The 24,660-nt window shown below is 32.9% G+C and overlaps 2 protein-coding genes across 2 annotated transcripts; both read left to right on the plus strand.

The window, feature by feature from the left end:
- The first annotated feature begins 2,326 nt into the window (after window positions 1–2,326).
- Window positions 2,327–15,547, plus strand: SOS4 (pfkB-like carbohydrate kinase family protein). Its single transcript, XM_007033022.3, has 13 exons — window positions 2,327–2,465; window positions 2,580–2,685; window positions 4,914–5,007; window positions 5,159–5,263; window positions 6,584–6,667; window positions 7,228–7,301; window positions 7,588–7,652; window positions 8,978–9,041; window positions 9,748–9,813; window positions 11,349–11,405; window positions 13,839–13,883; window positions 13,966–14,019; window positions 15,059–15,547. Exons 1-13 carry the CDS (start codon window positions 2,386–2,388, stop codon window positions 15,197–15,199), a joined length of 1,035 nt encoding a protein of 344 aa, XP_007033084.3. The 5' UTR covers window positions 2,327–2,385; the 3' UTR covers window positions 15,200–15,547.
- A 900-nt stretch (window positions 15,548–16,447) lies between these two features.
- LOC18601928 (AAR2 protein family) lies at window positions 16,448–23,871 on the plus strand. The gene is made up of 13 exons (XM_088805920.1): window positions 16,448–16,681; window positions 16,801–16,883; window positions 17,103–17,160; window positions 17,582–17,641; window positions 18,553–18,682; window positions 19,336–19,563; window positions 19,645–19,733; window positions 19,812–19,883; window positions 22,210–22,242; window positions 22,508–22,639; window positions 22,887–22,943; window positions 23,435–23,530; window positions 23,615–23,871. The coding sequence occupies exons 1-13, from the start codon at window positions 16,586–16,588 to the stop codon at window positions 23,657–23,659; spliced, it is 1,179 nt and encodes a 392-aa protein (XP_088662046.1). The 5' UTR covers window positions 16,448–16,585; the 3' UTR covers window positions 23,660–23,871.
- The last annotated feature ends 789 nt before the right edge of the window (window positions 23,872–24,660 follow it).

Here is a 24,660-nt window from a genome sequence, read left to right on the forward strand (position 1 = left end):
TATTCATGCATAGATTAAAATTTGTAAGCCGTACGACACTTTAAATTAAAGAATAACAATATAAATGTGTAATTTCTCAAAAAACTATGTTTATTAGATATAATTGACTGGTTACATTGATTCTCACAAATTTATGTCAATATTTTGAAAATGTTTGTTTCACCTTTATAATGTTTTATGTTAATTCTTACCGTTTTACGTTACGATTTTTTAAATACTAATTTTCATGGTAATTCTTTTTATTTTCACCGTAATTCTTTTTATCTTTGTTATTATTCATGCATAGATAAAATTTTGTAAGCTGTAAAATACTTTAAACTCGAAAATAATAATTTAAAAGTTTAATTTGTCTAAAAATTATATTTCGTAGACATAATTGACTTGTTACGTTAAATCTCACACATTTACATCAATATTTTTAAAATGCTTGTTCTACTTTTATAATATTTTACGTTAATTCTTATCGATTTACGTGAAGGCTTTTTAAATATTAATTTTCATCATAATTCTTTTTATTCTTACTATTTTTCATGTATAAATTAAAAATTGTAAGCCATAAAACACTTTAAACATTTAACTTTTTATTCTCGTGTTTAAAGTGTTTTATGGTTGACAATTTTTAATGTGTGAGTGAATAATAGTAAGGATAAAAAGAATTATGATGAAAATTATTAATTGAAAATCATGACGTAAGCCGTAAGAATTAACGTAAAACATTATAAAGGTGAAACAATGATTGTCAAAGTATTGATATAAATGTGTGAAATTTAATATAACAAGTCAATTATGTCAAATAAATATAATTTTTGAAAAAATTAAACGTTTAACTTTTTCATTCTCGTGTTTAAAATGTTTTACGGTTTACAAATTTTAATCTATACGAGAATAATAACAAGGATAAAAATAATTATGATAAAAATTATTAGTTGAAAAATAATGATGTAAAGTGGTAAAAATTAACGTAAAACATTATAAAGGTGGAATAAGAATTTTCAAAATATTGACGTAAATGTGTGAATTTAACATAATAAGTCAATTGTATCTAATAAACATAATTTTTGGAGAAATTAAATATTTAAATTGTTATTCTCGAGTTTAAAGTGTTTTACAAATTGCAAATTTTAATCTGTGTGAATAATGATAAGGATAAAAAGAATTATGGTGAGAATTTTAGTAAAAAAAACTTTGATGTAAAGACATAAGAATTAATGTAAAATATTATAAAGGTGGAACAAAAATTATCAAAATATTGACGTAATGAGTGAGATTTAATATTCAAGTTAATTATGTTAAAAAAACATAATTTTTAGGAAAATTAAATATTTAAAGTTTTATTTTGAGTTTAAAATGTTTTATGACTAACAAATTTTAATGTATGCGTGAATAATAGTAAGGATAAAAAGAATTATAATGAAAATTATTAATCGAAAAGTCATGATGTAAAGCCATAAAAATTAATATAAAATATTATAAAGGTAGAATAAGTATTATCAAAATATTGACGTAAATGTGTGTGATTTAACGTAACAAATCAATTATATCAAAATAAATTTATTTTTTGTTAAAATTAAATATTTAATTTTTTATTATTGAGTTAACAACATTTAACGGTTTAAAAATTTTAACTTATAAAAGAGTAATAACAAAAATAAAAATAATTTTAATTAAATATTGATTTATTAAACTAAATTTTTATTATAATATTTATTTAAAATTTTTTCAATATTTATTTTTCTACTCGAGAATATAATTATAAATAATTAATTTTCATAAAAATCCTATTGTTCTCCTTGTTAGTTTTTTCATTCTAATTAATATTTTTTGGTTAATTATTTCCTTAAAAATTTTGTTATTCTCTTTGTTAGTTTTTTTGCTTTAATTAATATTTTTTGCTTAATTATTTCGTTTTAATTATCATTTCTAATTTTATTTAGTTTAGGTTATTTAAGTTTTTATTTAACCTCTTTGTGAGGTGAACAGATTGCAAGTTTTTTATTGATCAAAGGTTGAAAATGAACCCTTTAAATCTAGTGGCTTTTATTCGTAACCTTACATTAAGGTTAACCTTACTATAAAATTTACCCGATATTTTATATAATTCAGTCAATTTGATTTGTTTTTAAATTAATTTAATTTTTTTAACTTTCGAAAATTTTAAATCCGACCAAAGACTTGAAGTTATGATCAACATTCAACACCTCCTATTTAGATTTGGACCCAACTCAAATACTAAAATTACAAATTACCCTCGATGGTCCCGCCAACCACCACGCCAAAAGCAATGGTATTTTCCGTAATTTAACATCAATGGCATGTGACCATAGTTTTGACTATAAATTTCTTCGCCCCAAAAAACTCAAACATCTTTTAGTTCAGCCTTCTTTTATGCTGCTTTGCTCTTCAGTCAGCGGCCGTTCTTCGCAATCGGGCATTTTCCGAGATAAAACTATTAGTTCTTTTTCCCGGTAAAATTTTAAAGATTTTCCCGTATAGTTTAAATTTTTTTTAAAAAAATTTTGTTTTTGTTTCTTTCTTTATTGGTTACTATGGTGATGAATTGGTTTTGGAATTTATTGAAGTTCTCGAAGTTGGAGGAAGTCGGTAATGGCGTCACCTCCGATCTTATCCTTGGCTCTTCCTTCGGATACTGGTCGAGTTCTCAGCATTCAGTCTCACACAGTTCAGGTTTTATTTCTCCTCTGTTTTCTCTTTTAACTGTTCTTTTTCCTTTCTCTTCTGTTTGGTCGCTGAGAAAGTTGAGCGAAGAAGAAAATGATGATGAAAATTAATCTCTACTTAATAAAAAATTATTTTTCTTTTGTCTTTTTATAATTAGTTTTTTTTTTCACTTTTTTTGAACGTAATTCATATGATGTTTAAAAAGTCAAACATTGTGAAAAGCGGGGTTTGACTTTCAACAAACTAATAAATATAATTTAGTAAAAAGAAAGTTTGAATTTTTTGTTGGGAAATGCTATTTGCCCCATCTGAGGTGATAATAATTATTGTCCAACTCTGATAAGTAGACTTACTCATGAATTGGTCGATCCCACCTTTAACTTCGCCATATAACTATATCAGAGTACGGATGGTGGAGATGTAAGTGGTGGGACAAGTAGCAATACATATTTTTAGTTTTTTTTTTTTTTGGGGCATGTCTGCATTTTTTTTGTTTAGAGTTGTTGTTTTTGTTCATGTAGTCTGTATGTTATATATGCTCTTAGTTGTACTATTTTAGTAATGGATAGAGAGACATTAATGACGAACTAAGCAAAAAATGAAACTTTGAATGATGTATAATCTGCTTCTTTGAGGGATAATGTGAAGCAATATAAATGATAGGAAATTTATGTGAAATAGTGTAGTTGAAGACAAATAATAAGAATTTAAAGCTTATTCCTGAGCTGCGTAATTTTTCCTTATATTTTCCCCCTAAAACTTATTGATATAATATAGAGAATCTTACCTTTTTCTAGTCTTACCTTATTTTCTCATTCTAGTAAATATTGAGTGGAAGAAACCCATCACTCTCTTTGGTCTAATATATGCAATTTGTAACTTATCTGAGTAATATTTTACTTTCTGTAGTAAGAAGTAGAATGGACCTTTATTCTTGTGCACTAGATGTGTAAATGTGGAGGCCTACTGCAGATCTACTTAAATGGCTATGGTGGTACTCTGGTATGGGAAAATCCCCAATTTAGTGGGCATTCTTCCCTCAGAAAGATAAAGAAGTCAGAAGGTCAAATTATACAAGATACTAGAAATATGGAATTATTCTGCTTTTAATACATAGATAAAACTAGTATTGGTTCCAAACATTTTTATTTCTTGCTTTTTGTCCTGATTATTTGCGTTTTGTGGTTTGTACTTGGGGGGGGGGAGAGAGGAGGGTGACTGTCACCTTGTGTCTTGTGCCTAATTCCAGCGAAGTGGGAGATGCTTGTCAAGTAACCTCAGTTATTCGACAAGTGAAAGTATGTCATATTATCCATATAGAGAAGTTAATATTGAAGATCTGTACTTTTCCTCCTTCTTGTGATTTTTGAATTTAGGCTGTCTTGCTATTTTGAATCGGATTTGTGGCCTGTTTACTGATGTAATTACAACTGGATACTTTTTGTCTATACTCGATACCTTTGTGAAAATGCTAATGAAATACAAAATACTCACCTATGTGGCCTATCCTCATTTAATATTACTTTTGTCTTCTGATATGCAATACCCTTTCTGTTGGGACTTTATATAATTGAATAGTTTACTATGTTGATGATAGTCAAAAACGGTGATTAAAAAAGGTAATCTTGGCGATAAATTAAGAACCCTCTGAGATAGTAATTCTCAAGGCAATTCATATGCTTTAAGCTAAAATTCTATGCATTTTTATACATATCCTTTTCCTATAATTTTCCTGGGATACGAAAAATAAAATTGATTTAATATAGAGTTTTAAAGCAGTATGTTGATCTTTTTTCAACTATGCATTGTGTCGACTTTTGTGTATTAAGAATATTGCATTTGTTTCTTAGATTTGTAATATAAATAAAGATGTCTAGCTTTGATCACCGTCTTTATGTCTTGTTAGTGTACTTCTTATTAGCTACAGAATCACCGTTTCATGTTATCACAAACTGGGAACTGATTTTGTGAATACGTTCCTTCAGGGTTTTGTAATTACGTCACTGAATTGTTCTTATCTGTTTTTTGAAAAACATTTGGCATAAATTCTTATTTTTCTCCTACAAGCAGTTAAAGGAACATTTGAAGTATACGATTGAACTATTTATATGTAGTATGGTTGATGTTACTTTCATCTAATTTCTTTATCTGGCAAGAATGTTTCTTATATATAGAAATTTTCTGATATATTCTATTCCAATTGTAACTTAATCTTCCTTTCTTTTTGTCCTCAGGGATATGTTGGTAATAAGTCAGCAGTCTTTCCTCTCCAACTACTTGGCTATGATGTGGACCCAATCAATTCAGTACAGTTTTCAAATCACACAGGCAAGCTGCTTATACTACTACTCAAAAGTCTCAGAAATCTGAGGCCTGATATACAGTGCGATGCCAGCTGTCAATCTGTATAAGTTCAGGCTTGGTGTTCTGACCAAAATACATTACATAGCATAGTTTAATCTATCTGAGAACTGTGCAGGATACCCAACATTTAAGGGTCACGTTTTGAATGGACAACAATTGTGGGATTTAATAGAAGGCCTTGAAGCAAATGATTTATTATACTATACTCATTTATTAACAGGTATCTTAATTCTGGTAGCTGCTTTGATGATGGAAGCTGTTTCATGCTATAATTCTCTATAGATTGTTATACAATATTTTCTTCATTTATGAAAAAAGAAAAAAAAGAAAAGAAAGATCCTTATACAATATTTAAAAGGAAAGGAACATATAACATTATTTGAAAAGAAGCGAATTTCTCTGCTATGTTTTGGGTCGGTTCTCTGGAATTTTCCACCCACTATACAGAAAGGAAACAAAGTAACACATCCTACGGTTGGATATTTTAACAACTTGTGTCCCAAAAAGTGTTAACATTGCATACTCTTGTACTGGATTTCAGTTATTTTATTTATTCTTATTTGTAATGTAGGTTTTCATTTGGAGACATGGGGGGGTGGGGGGGGGGGGGGGGGGGGGGGGTGTGCAGAAGAAGGGAGGTAGCTTTTAAAGTAATAGTTTCTTAGCAATGAACGCGTGAATGGTATAAAAATCATGTCATTTTGGTCAAGATCTGCATTAAACTAATCTCTTAATTTGTTAATTTGTTTAGGTTCCATTTAGTTGTTAATATGAAGTATAAGGAAATGGTGAAAGGTAAAATCATAATTGTTTAAAAATAAACAAATGACTAAAGTGCAACATCAACTCAATACTCCTTCCGTTTCATTTTCTTTGTCCATATTCATTTTTCTGTATATCCTAAAACTATGTCCTCTTTTCATTTTGTAACATCTAATACTCTTATTTTTTCTATATTCGTTATTTTTTTTTCATATTTTTTAAACTTTTTGGCATTAAAAAGCATAGAATATCAATTTTATGAATTTCTTTTTTAAAATTTTAATATAAAATACACTAAAGTCTATGCTTTTTCTTATACTTCATGAAAGTCAAAGAGGGACAAAGAAAATGGGACGGAGGGAGTATTGTGTTTTGATTGATTAACTCATTTGAATGAGTGGGCAATTCTTCACTGCTTTGAGATATTAGGCTTTCATATACTAGGTAGTTGTATTGGTATATTTGACACCATTAATCAGTCATGTAAATGATATTCTTTATTTATGCCATTGGAATAGCTGTGCAACATCATTTGTTTCTGTTCTTTTTCTATTTCTCTGTTTCAGCAATCATCAAGTGGATTTCCTTTTGTTGCTGAAAACGAATTTATCTTTTTCCTATTTGAAGAATTGAAGTATTTATACTGATGTTTAATCATTAGGATCGAACTTTTACTCTTGAGATTAATAGATGAGCTGTAATCATATCTGCTTTGCGACTGTCCAGGTTTATCTGTTTTAATATTTATTGCTTCGATTTTTTTTCTGGTGATTTGCAGGTTATATTGGTTCTGTTTCTTTTTTGAACAAAGTATTGGAGGTTGTACATCAGCTTCGCTGTGTAAATCCAAATCTTACTTATGGTAAGTAGACTACTCAAATCTCATGAAGAAATTGGACCTTATATTAAGCATTGCTTGATTGTGTTTGGTCCTTTTTGTAATTAATTTAACCTTTGCTTATACAAATTGATTTGTTTGAACTCCTCATTTATTGATATAAGTGATTAACATTTTGCATTCTTTTTCTGTTGCTTTCATAATGTGAAATTACCAATTTGAGACAAAAATTTAGGTTTAAGAAAGAACTGATACTGAAAAGGCAATAAAATGAAAAATTTTTGACCGATGGAAGTAGAGATTGCAATGCACCACTAGCTTTACTTTTAACTGGAAGCTTGGAAACTTTCCACTTCCTTTCTTCTGTTAACAATGTGATACTCAATAAAAATATTTTTATACTTAGAACCTTTTCTGGTCTTTAGTTATGCGTGATGTGCTCTGTATCTTTGTTATGTCTACCTCCGGTGTAATAATGAAAGTTATACACTGCCCAACCCCATCCTCCCTCCTCCCCTTCTGTCTTTCCCAAACGTAAAGCAAGACAGTGGCCCTTTTTGCTAATGTCTGGATCTCTTGTCTAGTTTGTGATCCAGTGATGGGTGACGAAGGAAAGCTCTATGTCCCTGAAGATCTGGTATCAGTATATCGGGAAAAGGTGAGCAATCCAATTATTATCTGCAAGCTTCCAAGTGTTCCATTTCTATATCCTTTGTCCACATCTTCAATTTCTGTAATGTGGTTGTTTCATTCACAGTAAACCCATTGGTAACTGCACTTTCGATGTGTGAGTTGATAGGAATTTTTAAATTGGGAGCTTAAATAGCAATCATTTGTGTATTCATCTTGGAGCAAATCTACTTTAATTATCTTGATGCTAAACCAGCTGTTTAAATTATAGTTGCTAATTTGTTGTACATGTTAGTAACAGTCCTTGTGGTTAGGTTGTCCCAGTGGCTTCGATGTTGACTCCTAACCAGTTTGAAGCAGAGTTGTTGACTAAATTAAGGTACTCTCTGACACTATATAATAAAAAATGTGGAAGATTATTTTCTTCATTGTAAACTTCGATATGCTGTATACCACAATGTTGTTTCCTTTTTGTGGTTTATGTTTTGTTGGAAATCTTATGGGACTTAAGTAACAGCATGTAAAAGGCGGAGGGGTTCATATCTTATAGATATTTGATCTACAAAAGGATTTTCAAAATTTGAATTCTCAATATTTTTGAGTTCCTGGTTTGCATCTTTTTTTTCTTTGAAAAAAACCTCTTTTTTTTCTGTGTGTTTATGCTAAATGCAAAACCTTGGTTATGATTTCTGGGAGAATTGCTTGGTTTTTCTTCTCTTCACACTGTGCAATGGACAAATAGATACCACTTAGGAAGTCATATGACTGTTTTTGCCTAGAATTAGAGGTTTGAGTCACTGATTATGGTTCATTGGGATGTGCACGGAGGTGTTTCTAGAGTTTTTGATAGGCTAATTTATGAATTGAGCTTTTGAAAGGAGAATTCATCTTTAACCCAGACATGTGGTCAAGCTTTCTGACAAGTTGCTTTTCTTTTGCCAATAAAAAAAAAAAAAAGAAAGGAGTGGACCTTCAAATTCAGGCTTGACTTATTAATAGAAATAAATGAAATTCAAAAGTAAGCAGTTGTTCTATTTCATGTATGCTTGATTGTAACCTTTCAGTAAGAAGTTGTGCCATTAATATTAGTATACACCTTTTGCCAGTTTGCTAATTGTCCAAGCAAAGCCGCCTTGTTCAAAGATGAATCAGTGTAAGTAAATGCATATAACTCTAATAAATAGGCTGATACTGGGGAAAAAGGAACACAATTAGATTCATAGAGTCATGCTGCTATGCCCCCTTTAGACAAATTTGGATTTTATTTACCGTATATTTGGGGTGAATATGCTATATAATGCACAAACTGGCCTGCTATGAGGTTGACATTTTGGCTCTTGGCTCAAAGAGGAGCTTATTTCTTCTAGCAAGACCATCCAACTTGACTTGGTTCTAAGAAGAGGTTTGGTGGTTTATTTTGTTTTCCACTTGTATTGCTTTACTTGCCTGCCTTTGAAAGGTTGGCACAAGCAGATTCTCTTGCTATCTCTCTTTCTCTTAACCGAGTGTTTTGTATATGTTATACTAGGATTTGAACCTTGTAACCATTTTTTAACAACTACATTTTGCTTGGGTTGCAATTTGCATCAGAATGGAGTTACTATTTGAGACCTCTGTCTTTCCATGTATTAAAAGCTGTGGGCATTCTTTTTGCTGCATCTTCTGCCTTCTGTTGCTGTTTCTTAGAATATTTAGTTACTGCAGGATTGGTTCAGAAACGGATGGTCGGGAAGCTTGTAACATTCTTCATGCTACTGGGCCTTCAAAGGTTCATTATTTTCTGCATCTTGGCTTAGAACTTGTACATGAAAGCTCATTACCTTTGTCTTATTTTCTTTATGTCTTTTGCCTTGTCAATCTGCACCTAGTGGAAAGCTAAGTTGTTGTTTTCTTTTCCATCATTATAATCTTACAAAAAAGAAATATCTTTAAAGATAGGGCAGATTTTTGGTGCATTTGCCTTCACATATGATTTGCAGTATTAACTCCAAAGTAATTCTGCCAACCTTGATATAATTACAGACAGATTAAAAAACTAAGAAAAAGTTAGGTTGAGATAGTATGTAAATCTGCTTTGAGGCTCGTATCCTAAAGTCTGCACTCAACAGAAAGAAATGAATTTTGCCTAGTCCTAAGATGTACGTAGAGACACAAAGATACAGACCTAGATACTCGCTTGGAAAACATAATATTAGTCCATTAATCTCATATACTTTTGCAAATTACATACAATGAAGATAGAATGGGTTCTGTGGCTCATGTTATGGTTGATGGAAAATTACTTCTATGTGCTTTTATGGCCTCTTTCAATCCATTTTTGTTCTGAGGTTAGAAGAAAAACTAGTAGAAAAAAAAAATCATCCTTCAGCTCTTTAGTTCCTCCATTCAAAAACCTTATCTACAACTGCATGTAAATGTGACTTTACCTTAATTAATGATTTATATTACATTCTGCAAATTTTGATCAATCTCAGGTTGTGATTACTAGCATCAATATAGAAGGCAATCTTCTTCTCATTGGTAGTCATCAGAAAGATAAGGTAGGGTCTGCTGAATATGACACCGTGCTCTTGACTTTATATTTCAGTTGCAGGTTCATTTAATTTATTTTATTATTAAAATCTGGTGCAGTTGTTGTGATTGTATGTTCTGCCACTGCTGCTTTTTGTAATAACAGTAATTTGTTCATACTGGCATTTCTGCATAATACATCAAGAAAGAGCTTTTTTAGCTCTAAGAAGGTCCAAACACATTATTTACATGATATGTAGGCTTCTTGTTTGTTTTATCTTTTGTTATAGATAATTTTATGTGGCAAAAGGACTGCATCTTGATTTTCAAGTGTGTCTTCACTGTGCTCGACTTTATATTTCAGTTGCAGGTTCATTTAACTTAATCTAGCATTAAAATCTGGTCCAGGTAGTTGTTGTAATTGTATATTCTTACATTTGCTGCTTTTTGTAGTAGCAGTAATTTGTTCATACTCGCATTTCTGCATAATACATCAAGAAAGAGCCCTTTTAGCACTAACAAGGTCCAAACACACATTATTTACACGACATTTAGGCTTCTTGTTTGTCTTATCTTTTGTTATTGATAATTTTATACAGTAAAAGGACTGCATCTTGATTTTCAAGTGTGTCTTCTCTGTTGATTTGAAGATTAAAAGGAGGGACTGAATATTATTCCTTCTATTGGCCTAGGAGTAAAACTGTAAAAGTAGAAGGGTACATGTTTCTGATATTTTATTTTGAAATATTTTGGATGCAGTCAATGAGTATCAGGGTTAGTGTCTGCACTTGGATAGGGCTGGCTTCTAATACTGTCTGTGCTACTTAAGGGTGACCAATGTGGGTTCATTATAATAAAATGTTTAAGGATACCAATATAAAACCCTTAGCTAGCATGACTTAAGTTGGTATTCGAAATTTCACATCTATACATCATACCAAGAACAAAAAATAGATACGCCATCCACTTCATATTGAATATTTGTCCCACTGTATTTGGATGTTTCAGAATAGCATCCACTTTCCTGAATGCAGATAAAATTTTCCAATATTAACCAAGAGGTAAAAAATCATTTCTTTTCAAATGAAGTGCAATATTTTAGGTGGGCCACCCTCTAGCCTTTAGGGAACTTACCGGGTATATTGGAGAGTAAGGGAGTACCTGATGTATAAAACTTTGTGCCATTTAGAAAGGGGACATTCAATTTATCGAGGGAGTTTTTAATTAATGTTGTTGAAATGCTATGCATGAAGTTGGCTAATTGACAGTGACTTGGTGAATAGTCACTATTCTCTTTGATCCTTTTTGAAAGAGGGGGGTGGGGAATTAACTGTTGCACTGAATGAAAGTGATTTCGTCATTTTATTCTCTTTGATCCTTTATGGAACTTGGTAATGCTGGACTCCAATATGATGTCCTGATAAACAATAATGGCTACTGTGCATATTATCCTCATGGCCAAACTGATATGCTCTTTTGGTTGGTAGTTTTGATATATCTTATTCATAACTGTTCAAGATGCTGATAAGCTTGTCTCTGTTTATTGTGGTATTGAATTTGACAGGAACACGCTCCTGAGCAATTCAAGATTGTGATACCCAAAATTCCTGCATATTTTACGGTATGCTAAATTTCCTCATGAATTCATTTTGCTGGAAATTTGAAAATGGTTTTGTAGTGCTAATAATTTTTTGCTAGTGAAATCATTTCTTGACATAAACCTTTTCATTCAATGATAATGCCATCCCCTTTTTGGTGCACTATTTCTTTTATGGTTGTTGTTTGTGTTGATAGCTGGGGATTGTTAGAAACTTAATTTGCCTATATTGCAGAGGTTTTGACCTCTAACTTGGCCTTAGAACTGCTTTTAGCAAGTTAGCAGGTACCAACCAAGCTAGGTTTCTTTTTGTGGCATTATTCCATATATGTTTTTAAAACTGTTTATCCAGTGATATAGATATATAAGCACTTACTGTTACTTTTAATTTTTCCTTTTATACCCATTTTTGTTAAAAGTTAATCTAGAAGACAACAAAAATCAACACCTTATATAAAGTGAAGTAAAATTGTTCAATTAAATGTATTATTTAATGCGTTTCTTAAATTTTCTTCAATTTCGGAGCAAACCAAAATATTTGCAGAGAGGAGATACTAGCTTTCTTTTGCATATGGAAACCCACTGGGCTTTGGCCTAAAGAAGGGGTAGTCCTCATCCATCCTATACACATTGCCCCCTTCCCAAGGTTGGAACTTCAGAGCTTGTAGTTGAAAGTCTTGAAATCTAATCTGTAGGTTGCTTGAGGTCAAAGTCTAGCTATTAGTTATATGTATAAAGCAAAATGATTTACTTTTATGTTGTTGTGAGGAAATTGAATGCTGATGAGATTCGACAGATTCAGGGATGTCTGTCTACTCAGGCCTTTCTTTGGTTTGTGGTAATAGATAATGGTGTTTAGGATTAGTAATTGAATTACTATTTTCCTCCATTACTGGTTACAGTTAAAGAACAATAGAGTGGCATGAATTGATGAATTTATTTGCTGTGAGTTGTGAGTGGCAGCAAAGTAGAGTAGAGCAGGTTTACAGGTGCTCTTATGTGCTGTGGCAGTAACTTGATCTGCTATAGATGCAGATAATGAAATGAGAGAAAAAAACGAGTTCTTATAGATGCAGAAATATAAGAAGAGCAAAAAAGAACGAGAGAAGCTATTTAATCATTCAATCACAGATTGTCCCTTGATAATCCAAATCTACATTCTCCACAAGAGGAAATATAAATAGGCAAACACCAAACTTATGTTGTGCATAAAATCAACAGATTTTGGAATGAGACCCAATTTAAAGCTAAAGATCTGTGATAATTCTATTAAACAGAAGTTGAAAGTAACACTGACAACGCTATTCAATCAAACTAGTATAATTAGGACCTATTAAAGGACAAGTGGAGCTTGTTCCATTGAGCCAAGATGACTTTGTTGTTGTTGAAGAACCCATGGGTTTGCTTTCTGGCATCTGAACAGGATAACTTTTATTCAATCAAGCTATTGATGCAGTATTGAATAAATGAGTTTAGAAAGGTTCATTTAATGCCAAATCTATGTTGAATATATTTAGCACTGGCCTCTTGAATATGAAAAGATTGTGCTATATGGAAGGGCAAGTATTTGATCAAGCACACTGGTTGAATTGATCTTCAGAAGATCTAACAAAATTGACTGCCCTACAAATTTTGATGACTGTGTATCCATCCCTTGTGGTGTCATGAGTCTGTTAATTATTTATAATAGAAATGATTAACTGCCTAAATCAAGTTTTTAACAATACAATTTTTACCAGAGTAAAAAACCAGACTGTTATCAATCACATACTCAATTCTTGTTGGCTAAGCATGTAACTCTAATATCACCTTAACATATTTTCAGCTAGTAGCATGCTTAATGGGAGGGAACGATGTTAGGAGAGGAGAACATGATTATATTAGTTCCTCTATTACTACAGATGTGAGTCTCGGCTTTTGTAGCTGGAAGGTATAACCTGGGAAGAGCCATGTACTGTTGGGTCATATCATAATAGATTTGGACCTAGTAGCATGATTATAGATCTCTGCTTATCATATGTTCCCTTGATAGATTATATTATTGCTGGAGCTTCTGAAAAATTTGATAATTCAATCACTAGACATCGATATCTTAGACATTGCAAGTGCTGAAGTCCATGTGGAAATCTTTGGAATCTCTGATGTTGAAAATAACAAACTAAGGCTTCCCTGACCCTTAATTAGTTATGGAATTAATCCTGCAAGAAATTTTAGTCGTACACTTTAAAGAATTACTTAGAAGGAAACCAATAGCTTTTCAGTTGTGTTTCCCCTTTCTTGCACGTTTCTTGCAGATGATGAAGTTTCAAACATATTGTTTGCTCAAGGTCAGGTTTTAGCTTTATTTGCAGCTATAGGACATTGTTGTTGTGTTCCCTTTTATTGTGCTTCATTTTTGGCATACTAACTATGCAGTTTAGGAAATGATTATGCTGATGAGCATCCATATTTCTGTAGGGAACAGGAGATCTAATGACTGCACTTCTTCTTGGGTGGAGTAATGTAATTCTTCTTGCTTTTATTCTAGCCTTAAGCCATTATGTAAAATTTCATTTCTTACATGTATGCTCCTTGTTCTACTCAGAAATATCCCAACAACCTTGACAAGGCAGCAGAGCTAGCAGTATCAAGTTTGCAGGTATTTTTTCTTTTGATCTTTAGGTTCTATCTTGTACCTTTAGTTAACATCATGTATTTCTAGAGAGATAAAAAGCCCTTCTTCTATCTGCATCTTTAAATAGCAGTGATTGATCTATATATTTCAAGTTTACATGCACTTTCTGAGGCATTTCAAGTTATGAATTATTGTAGGAAATCTTAATACTAATGTGTTAATAATACTTTGTGACAAAGCACACAACCTGCCTCATTGTTAAGAAGAAAAATGCCCTGAGTTGATTCTAAAGAGAGGGTTGATGATTATCCTTTTAATCTTGGAATCTAGAAAGGATTTCTAACATTGTGTTCCAATGGGGACTCTTTTTTGAGTGTGACTTATTTTGAGACCATGAACCAGAACTAGGATGGAGGAAGACTTCGCTTTTGCCTTCAAAATTCTTCATGTAAAGGGATTATAATTTGATGCCATTTGATTGGTGAATTCTAAGCTTTGGTACTTACAGGACATAATATGTTGAAATAAGAATGTTAAAAATTTTGGCCTTCAATCAGATTGGGGGGACATTACACAGGGAAAAGTTAAATATTCAAATGTTCTGACTGACATTTACATTATCATGAATTTTCGTAGGTGAATATTTGTTCAGTATTTTGACTTATAAGCCAACATTGTGGCTATTGACATCATGCTCCAGGATATATAATACACAACACTCACACCCACAGGCCTTGTGGAAGCCTTGTCGGGTAGATTCCCCTCTTTCTTGTTATGGCCGTTTAGTGGGGATTTATGGTGTTTATACCCCATCTTGCGGTAGGCATGGGTTGGATATTTGTTTGCATCTTGTCCTCATGCCCGAGTAGGGTCTTAGGCCGATCTGTGGCAACCATAGGCATTTATATGTGGGCAAAACTACTTTTGATATTGTGCACTTAAACATTTTATATCAAATCCTCATTGGTGTCAGTATGTAATCTACAATTTCATGCAGTTTTAAACTATGAGTGAATTCTTAATCTTGAAAACATATTTCATTCATGGTTCGACTTCTATGCAGGCACTTTTGCAGAGGACGTTGAGTGACTATAGGAGAGCTGGATTTGATTCTCAATCAAGCAGTTTAGAGATCCGGCTGATTCAGAGCCAGGATGACATCCGCAACCCAAAATTGACATTCAAAGCTGACAAATACACCTGAACGCCAATGCCTTATATGTATTAAATTATAATAATCCTCCTGTTCTCCCATAAAGGTCCATTGCTATACAAAATTTATAGCATTGTGCCAGAACAAATAAAGAGAAATACCAAAAAGAAAATAGATGAAGACTCTTGGAACTCCTCAAGGTCATTAGAATGTATTTCTTTCAATGGCTATAGATACAGATACTCGAAGAAGCTGAACTCATGAATCTTCATGCTTCACAATAAAGAAAAATTTTGGGGTACATCCTTTGGATGTGATAGTCATGTTGTTTTTAAATGTCAGATAACATGTTCCTATTGTGCATTTACTTGATCTATTTCCAGTTTAATCCTTGCTGTATATCCTGTTATATGTTCAACTATTTGTTCTGCATGGCTGCTCATTTTGACATGTAAACATGTTACCGTCCTGATGGAAGGCAAGCAGAGCACTCGGGAGGTAACGTTTAACATGAATGTTTCTCCAATTCTCTTCTTCTTCTTCATCTTATTATTATTTTTTATTAACTTACTGCATAAAGAAAATACAATCCTACTAAAGTTGGCCTGTCATATGATCTGTTTTGTTTGTCAAGTTCAAGCTTGGCCTGTCTATATTTTCTAGCTTCTTTATTATATAATAAATGTATTATTTTATTTCAAATTTCATTAAAAGTAAATTAAAAAATATTATTTTATAATTAATATAAAAATAATTTTCATTATTTTATTAGTGAAAAATTGCAACGCACCAATGAGTTTTTCAAGGCATATCGACACTTAAATATTGTAGTCGAAGTAATTTTTACCCGTAAAAAGAGCAATTTATATTCGACATGAATTCACGACTTCAATCCAATAAAATACCTATGAGATAAAAAACGATTTTTATTTATAAATTTAAAATTTATCATTTATTTATTTTTCTCGATTGTTATTTTTATGTTTTGAAATTTTGATCTTTATATCTCATGATCTTTAAGAGATTTTAATTCAACTGAAAAGTTAAATAAACTCTGATACTATTTATCTTATTTTTATTTTAAAAAAATGTACTAATTAAGTAAAGAAAAACTCTTATTAATAATCTCTAAACCGACTGCTTATTGAAATGATACCCATGATATACCAACTAACTCAACCCAAACCCAATCTTGAAAGTCCAGACCTTGACCCGAAAAAGCCCAAACCTGGCCCTACCAACTGCCACGTCAGCCTCCGGCCCTCCTTCAACCTTCATTTCAAGAGGGTTCTGGATTTTACAGAGGGGCTTTTTAAGCTCCAAAGAAAAAAAAAAAAAAAAAGGAAAAAAGGTCCAAAACCTTCCTCCTTCGCTTGCTTGCTTCAATCCAAAATAATAATAATAAAAAAAGAAGTCGAAAGAAGAAGAGCGGAAATAATGGAACCAGAAAAGGCATTGGAGGCAGTGAAGAGCGGAGCAACACTTCTCCTTTTAGACGTTCCTCAATACACTCTTATCGGTATCGACACTCAGGTACGTTACAAATTGCCAAACTCTGTTTGTTTCTGGAGAAACTGTAATAAAGAATGGAAATAGAAAATCAAATTTTAATTAATTCGGTTTTAAATTCTATTTTTTTCTCTCGTTTGCAGGCGTTCTACGTGGGGCCCGCTTTTCAAGGAATTAAAATGATTCCTCCTGGAGTTCATTTCGTCTTTTACAGCTCTTCTACAAGGTTAAAAAGTTCTTTGAATGATGCTTTGTTGTACTCTTGGTTTGAGCTCAAATATGAGAAAACATTTAAGTTGATAATTAAAGCTAGTATTTGCAATAGTGTTAGTTAGTAATTTTAGTATCTTGGCTCAATTATCCGGGTTGTGCAGGATTCATGAATAACAAGTGTTTTGGGTTCTAGTGTTATCGATATCATTTCTTTTTATTAATTGATATGCAGAGATGGCAAAGAGTTCTCACCAATTATAGGCTTCTTTATGGATGCTGGCCGCTCTCAGGTTTGAACTTCTTTATTCATTTTTGCTAAAAATTTTCATTGCGTAGTTGCATTATTATAGTATTATATTAAAATGGAAGTTGCCAATCATTAAAACCACTAATGCTTCTAATATTTAAAGAGATTACCAGAAAAGAAGTGGTGGGCATGATAGTGCTTGGATTGCAATACAAAAAGTTGACAAAAAGAAAAGTTTTTATATATTAGATGTATAATGCCTATATGTTTATTGATGTATGATATGGATTGTATGCTGCTGTGGTATTGTTCGGAATAATATTAGAGTTTTGGTTTGGGCGTTTGCTTGTTCCTCATGGAATCTGGCAAGTCCATGACCTCAAGTAGACGGTAAAATCTTGTTGATTCATCTCAAAGACTGGGAGCAATACTAGAGTTGAATGAGTATATGCTATTATTGGCAGGTGGTTGTTCGTAGGTGGAATCCACAAGAGGAATGCTTACTTAAAGTGTCGGAAGAAGAGGTTTGAATTCTTATTAAGTGTGTTTCCTATATCGTTGTTGATGATGCATGTGCAAATTAATATCATAGTAGACTGATGATTAAAGTATTCTATGATATGGAAATTTAAGCCTTAAAAATATGAGGGAATGTTTGTCATTCTCATATGGCACCTCTTTCACAAACTGCTAACCTGCTAAATAGTTCAGGACAAATGCATCTTTGAAACAAAACAAACTGATTTTTCAACTGTTCTATCAAGTTTGCTCACGTATTCTCTTTGCTCTGCTTTAAGTTCCTCAGGTTCTGCCTGTTCTTGCATTCTGACAATTAAGCAAAAACGTTGTTGGTCGATGCACACTTCAAGCACATATGTGCATAATCTGAGACATTCCATTTAGTGGATCTAGGAGTTTTGCTGGAACTTAAATAAACAATCTGATCCTTTTTCTTAATTGCTAGATTCTTGTCCCTTATTTCTTTAGCTTTTTGAATTGGAAAACTGGACTTGAGATTTGGAAAATTGATTTCTGCAACCCTATGTTAGTGCTGTGAGATATTCTAAGGTCAATGCTTGTCTTGAAATTTTGACAAAGCTATGAGTTTTTACTGGGCATCTTGAGGAATATGGTCTTATATGGGGCGCAATGGCACAATATGATCCAGATAGTTTGCCCCATGTAGTGGGAAGATGCTTTGTTTGTTGTTGTTGTGGTGCTGGTGCTGATGCTGATGTTTTTAGTCCTTACTAGTTTAAATATTTGCTTATGATTTGCTTAAGTATTTGTTTGTTTGAAATACTTCTCTGCAGACAAATGCTTATGATTTCTGAGGATTTGAATTGAGATGGTCTTTATGTAAAATATTAAGAGCAACTTGTTGTTTTTCCTTTTATAATGAATGTAATTATTTTTTCTTTATTTCTGTTTTTAGGAAGAGAGATACAGTCGAGCAGTTAGAAATTTGGAGTTTGACAAGCATCTTGGCCCTTATGATCGAAGCCATTACGCAGATTGGAAGAGATTGTCTAATTACGTCACAAAAAGCACCATTGAACGATTAGGTTTCTTTTATTTAGATACAGCCTTTGGTTTACCACATGTTTGGCACCGATGCTAGGATGTTTCTACTTTTGCTTGTGTATAAAAGTTCATGCTTTGAACACCTTCTTGGTTAGCTTAAATTTCTGTGATAATTTCAATCATTTTTCTTGGTTTAAACTGGGGCATATACAGTGTGTATATAGATTAAATTTGGAAACATGTGCACTAGTAGACAGCTCATTTAAAACAAAATTTTCAATGGGAAGATTATTCAACATCTAACAGTGTGCAAAATAGTTCTTAAGAGTACAATTAACATTTTTTAATAGAGTGATAGAGACTTGAACCTAGTATGCCAGCTTGTTATTCTTGCACTAAAAAATGGCTCCTCAAAGTAAAATTCTTGTGACTCATGAAATTTCTTGATTGAGTGTCATTGAAATGGGGTGTTTGACTTGTGACTACCTAAGAGTTCAGTATCTATCTGATTGGGGTGTTTAACTCGTCGCTGCCTAAGAGTTCAGTATTTATCTGATACTGGTCTATGTTATGAGTTCCATGTTACATTGTTGATTTTCAGTGATTTAAGGACTTTTGATGGGTTTAGGAATATAATATATGCTTTGATGATAGTGAGCTTAGCATTATCCAACGTGATACATCCAATGTGCAGAACCCATTGGAGGAGAAATTACAGTCACATGTGAATCTGGGATGCTGAAAAATACTCGTAAGAATGCCATGGAGAGAGCTTTAGATGAGCATTTGAGGAATAGTAAGTTCTCCACACCTGGTGAGAAATCTCAGAGAAGAGGATGCTACTACACACCAATTCCACATATCGTAAAGCGCAAAGGAATTGAAAGTGGCCAACTTACTTCTTTGAATCTTGACAAGGCAAGTTTGGCTAAATATTATGTTTTAAAAGGCTTCAAAACATAATAACATGTAGATATAAATGTTTGCTTCTCAATTCAGACAGAACTGTTAGAAACCTTACTGGTGAAGGATTATGGTGGCTCTGAAGACTCACTTCTTGGGGAGCTGCAATTTGCATTTATAGCATTTTTGGTATGAACTGAATAACATGACATTTTCACTTAAGAATTGTTATATCGTTTGATTTTTTTAACATAAAAAATCATGCAGATGGGGCAATCACTTGAAGCTTTCATTCAATGGAAATCTTTGGTCAGCCTTCTGTTTGGCTGTACAGAGGCTGTAAGCAGCTTTTTATCTGCCAATTTTTGCTTCATTTCTGAACTCTTGAATTTAAAAATGTGGTTTTTTACTGTTATATTGATTTTTTAAATGACCCTTTATAAATGGTTGACATATACCCTGTTGGTGTGGCATTCTATCACTAACCCCCCTGATTATATCTTGAAGAGCCACTAACCCCCCTCTTGTTTCAAAATGTCCCTTTTCCCCCTTTGACTTCTAACTCTGTTAGTCATACTGTAATCTATTTCATACCCCACAGCCACATCGTCTACAAAATGCCAGGTAACATTTGCAGACAAAAGTGCCTTTCTTCACTCTCATTTCCTCTCATTTACTGTTGCTCCATAGTCTTTGACGGCTTTGTATGCCGGCCATCCTCTTTCCTCCTCTTGCCTTTTTTCTTTCTTCTGTTTTTTTCCCAATATTGAGTTCTCCTTCTCTCTTTTTCCTCCTCTTCCCCTACCTGTCTCCTTTTGTTTCGGTATGAGCTGTCATTCTCTTTTTCTCTCTTAGATAATGAAAGGAATGGGGCTGTTTTAAATTAGTGCTTAGTGGACTCCATTACTGGTATTCCACTTAGTCTCTCATTTCCCTTGCCGTTATTCCCTTCTTTCCTTTCAATTTATTTCTAAAACAATACATTTTAAATGTTTATTATCTTTTTGAAATTCTTCATAATTGTTGGTGAAGATGATTGAGTTAAATTTTTATTTAGAGGTTTGATTTTGTGGGTTGATTTCATTGTATGTGTTGCAAGGAATGATGGTTGGGTGGTTGATAGGGGCTTCATTTCACTGAGTTAAATTTTAATTTTCTTGGAATTGATTTTTGTAGATTGATATTGGAGGCCTTGTATTTGAAAATCAAAATCTATGTTGGAGCATCAAATGCGTTTGATGTCTTGAAACTCCAGATGCTACTTTTGTTTATTTGTTGCTTGCTTTATTCAATCAAGTTCTCCTTTCAATTAAGGATTCCATTAAAGATTTTATACCAGTTTGACTCCATCATTAGAGATTGAAAGCTATCTGGAAAGAATCAAAGAAGCACTACAGAAGGAAAAGAAAACAAAAATTATAAGGAAAAAGATCGAAACAATGCTTAGGGAAGAAAATGGACATTTTTGTCAAAAAACTATAGACCTGGCATTTATGGATGATGTTGTTGTGGAGTCTAAAAGAGGTAACGATTCGACTAACTGGGAAGGCCAAGGGGGGTAAAGGGGTGTTTTGAAATAAGAGGGGGGTTAGTGGCTTTTCAAGATGTAGTCAGGGGTGTTTTTGTAATTCACCCATTTATCACCTAAAAGGGGTAGGGGGAAAAAGTGCAAAATGTTGTTAGTTGCTGCTTGTTTGTCTTTTCTCTTTTCTTTCCTATATAACTATGTCATCTTCATCCATCTAATTATTGTTATCATTATTGATTGATAGAGATGGTTTTCTTGTTTCTTGATTAGGCAGAAAGTATTTTGATGCTTCCTGGATGTGCTAGTAGCACTCTTCTCGTAAAAGTTGTCATACAAGTGATTGCAAACCTGAAGAGTTGAATGCATTCCAGTGTTAAAGCATAATAGTGAAAAGGGACTTAAATACATTTGAATATTAAGGCTTTTATCCTTGCTTACTCTGGTGTAATATAAATTTTTATCTCATCATGGTTATAGTTTCTTCAATTTAGCCTCTGCATATGACTTGGCTTTAAAAAACTGCTACTTGTTGCATTGGGATGAGTAAAATCTGCGATATTGTAGATTACGAAGAATAAGCCACTTGATGTCTATGACGAGTAAGTTACTCATGTAATAACATCTAATATCAAAGGTTAAGTTAATTGATCTTCTATTGACAATGGGGAGATTTACTGAATAAGAAGTAAACTGACTAATCAGGTCTTCTTAGTTTATCATCCTGATTGATTGAACTTTTAGCATTCTGAATAGACAGCCAATGCCTGATAAGGAGTGGAGTTAACCACATTTCCAACATATCTGGGACAGTTGTTTCCCTGACATGAAGCTGCAACATAAAGGAAGCACTAACTTGAACAAGAAACTATAGTAATATTTGATGCTTGATCTTGAACAATTTTATTTTTAAGGTATCCTAGGTGTGCTCTTGGACATCCAAATAAATCCATGCTAATCACTAATTATGCTTCATCTCCTGCATAAATGTTTTATTGGCTCCATTTTTCAAAAGGCTTGCATTTTCCTTCATGTATATCCAACTTTTTGTTATTGTTAAATTCTTAATGTGAGTTTGTAGCCAACACATTTGCTATTTTTTGCTTTGTCCTTCACTTTGCCATTTTATATTTTTTGCAGCCTTTCCGTACAAGGAGTCAGCTGTTTACAAAGGTAATTTTCTTGAATTGATTGTCTCTATGTCGGGGGTCCTTCTCTTGGGCAAATTTGTCCTAACAAGTGTAGTTCCGTCCATTGCGGTAATACTGTAGTGAAGAAAATTTGCTATTCCATGCAATTTTATGCATACTGATTTGGAGCTATATTTTTCTCTCTTTCAGTTTGTGTCAAATGTCTGTCAAAAACGCATTTCGGCTTTTTCCTGTATTGATGTTCATATTTTAATGTTAATATCTGACATGAAAATGGCTCGTGACAGTTCATTAAGGTCATTTACTATCAACTGACATATGGACTTCAGAAAGATAGCAGAATTGTAGAGGCAGGGGCATCAGCAGTATTAGATGATTCATGGTTTTCTTCTGATAGCTTTCTGCACCACCTTTGCAAGGTAGTTTACATGATTTGTAGGTGCATGGTTGTTCTGACTGATTATTAGCATGATTATGTTGCCATGAGATAATTGAAACCTGCATCTGTCTGTCAAACTCTGGCATTGCTTTTAGCGGTTGGAGCACGTGACTTTTCTGTTTTGTTTTGACCTTGTTTCACTCAAAGATTAAAGCAACCATTGTTCAGCAACATTAGCCTGCTCTAGACGAAACAAACTGATTTGTGGTTGGATGATGGAATTACAGGATTTCTTTTCATTGGTGCAAGATGCTTCAGTTGTTGACGGAGATCTTCTCTCATGGGTATGCGTACTAAGCTTGGCTCCTTTCACGTAGTTTTTCATTGGTAAAGGAGAAAAGATTTCCATAGTTATTGATCTGATATTGCCAAAACATGTTAAAACTAGGAAAGAGTTTCTCACTTTGCCCATGTCTTCCACACACTCTCTCCCTTCTCTTGACAAATTGTCTGGGCTAGGTTTATTATTCATATTCTATTTCTCTTGCATCTTTAACTAATTATAACTGTTATTATGATCACCTGAAATTTTCATTTGTGGACGAAATGCCTTAACCTACATCTGAAATTTGAAGATCCAAGCTTTAGCTGTTGTGGCATCCATGATAAATTCAAGCTAATTACCAATAAAGACAATCTGTGTTACTAACTAGTGTGTATTGGAGTATGAGTATTGTCAATTCTTGTCCATTCCCCTGCATTTCCTTATTTGAATTTCAGCTGGAGTAAATTATGCGAGGTGGAAATCCTGACTTGAGTGTTTGAGCCCTTGCAGACAAGGAAATTACAAGAGCTGCTTGAGAACAGGTTAGGATGGGAGTTCCAGCAGAAAAGTGGAGTTGATGGAATCTATTTTGAAGAGGATGATGAGGTCCGTGTGTTTAAGTAATTTGCATAAGATCCAAACCCTCTCACTCTCTTCTCTTCGTCTCTCACCATTCTTTCACTTGTGCAGTATGCTCCTGTGGTTGAGATGTTGGATGAGCCAAGCGAGTCTTAGAGGGTAGCACCATGATTCTCTTTGTTAAGGTGTTGGATAAACACACTTTTATGGCATCTGAATCACCCTTCAACATCACTTTTAACTTAGTCAAATGTACCCCTAAGTGTTATTAGTTTATTTGTAGGGTTGGCCAGGTGTATATGGCGCTCGTAAAGAACCATAGAAATTTTGTATGTTAATTCATCATGTATAGAAACAACTTCCTAGCTCCTTTCGTGTTATTGCCCAATTTAGCGCTTTTTATAGCATTCTTAATGCAGGATTATATAAAGTTATTAAGTTATATCTTAATAAATATGTGGTAAATTTCAACATTCGTTTGTGACATTTAAACTCTTTCTAGTCGTTGGATAAAGGTTATTACTTACTGGACCAACTGTTTACAAATAATTTTAATACCCCAAGCTATCATTGCACCGGTAACATTGACTTGGGCTTAAGCTTCTGGGTTAATTTTCCTAGTCAAGGTTAATAGATAAACTTAATTTTACAAATAGTTGTAAGACCCCAGGCTTTCATTGCACTTTTTGAGTTAATTTTCTTAGTTTTTGTTTGCCTGATATTTTTAATATTTATTTTTGGACAGGTTCCTCGTCACTTAAACTTTTGAGTTTATACTTTGGTCTCTTGCTCAAAGTCATGTTTTGGTTATCAACATTTATGGAAGTTAACGTTTTGGTCACTTAGCTATTGGAAACTTGACTTTCTAACACGTCAATTAATGTCAATGGACCTCGATTACGTACACATTTTCATGTCAACTCATCTATCATGTAGCATCATACATGTGAATTAACCTTGGCATGTGGTAGATGAATTGACATGGACAAACCACATGCTCAAGGTCAATTAATTTGTCATATACACAATAATCTAAAGCATTAATTTTGAAGATATGTTGATTATAAAAACATGATTTTTCAAAGTTGAGTGACCAAGACAAAATTTTTTAAAAAATTAGTGATCAATTGGGTATTTTACTATTTACTTTGTATTCT

The sequence above is a fragment of the Theobroma cacao genome, chromosome 4 (genome assembly GCF_053813885.1).
Source record: "Theobroma cacao isolate CCN51 chromosome 4, ASM5381388v1, whole genome shotgun sequence".
Lineage (NCBI taxonomy): Eukaryota > Viridiplantae > Streptophyta > Magnoliopsida > Malvales > Malvaceae > Theobroma > Theobroma cacao.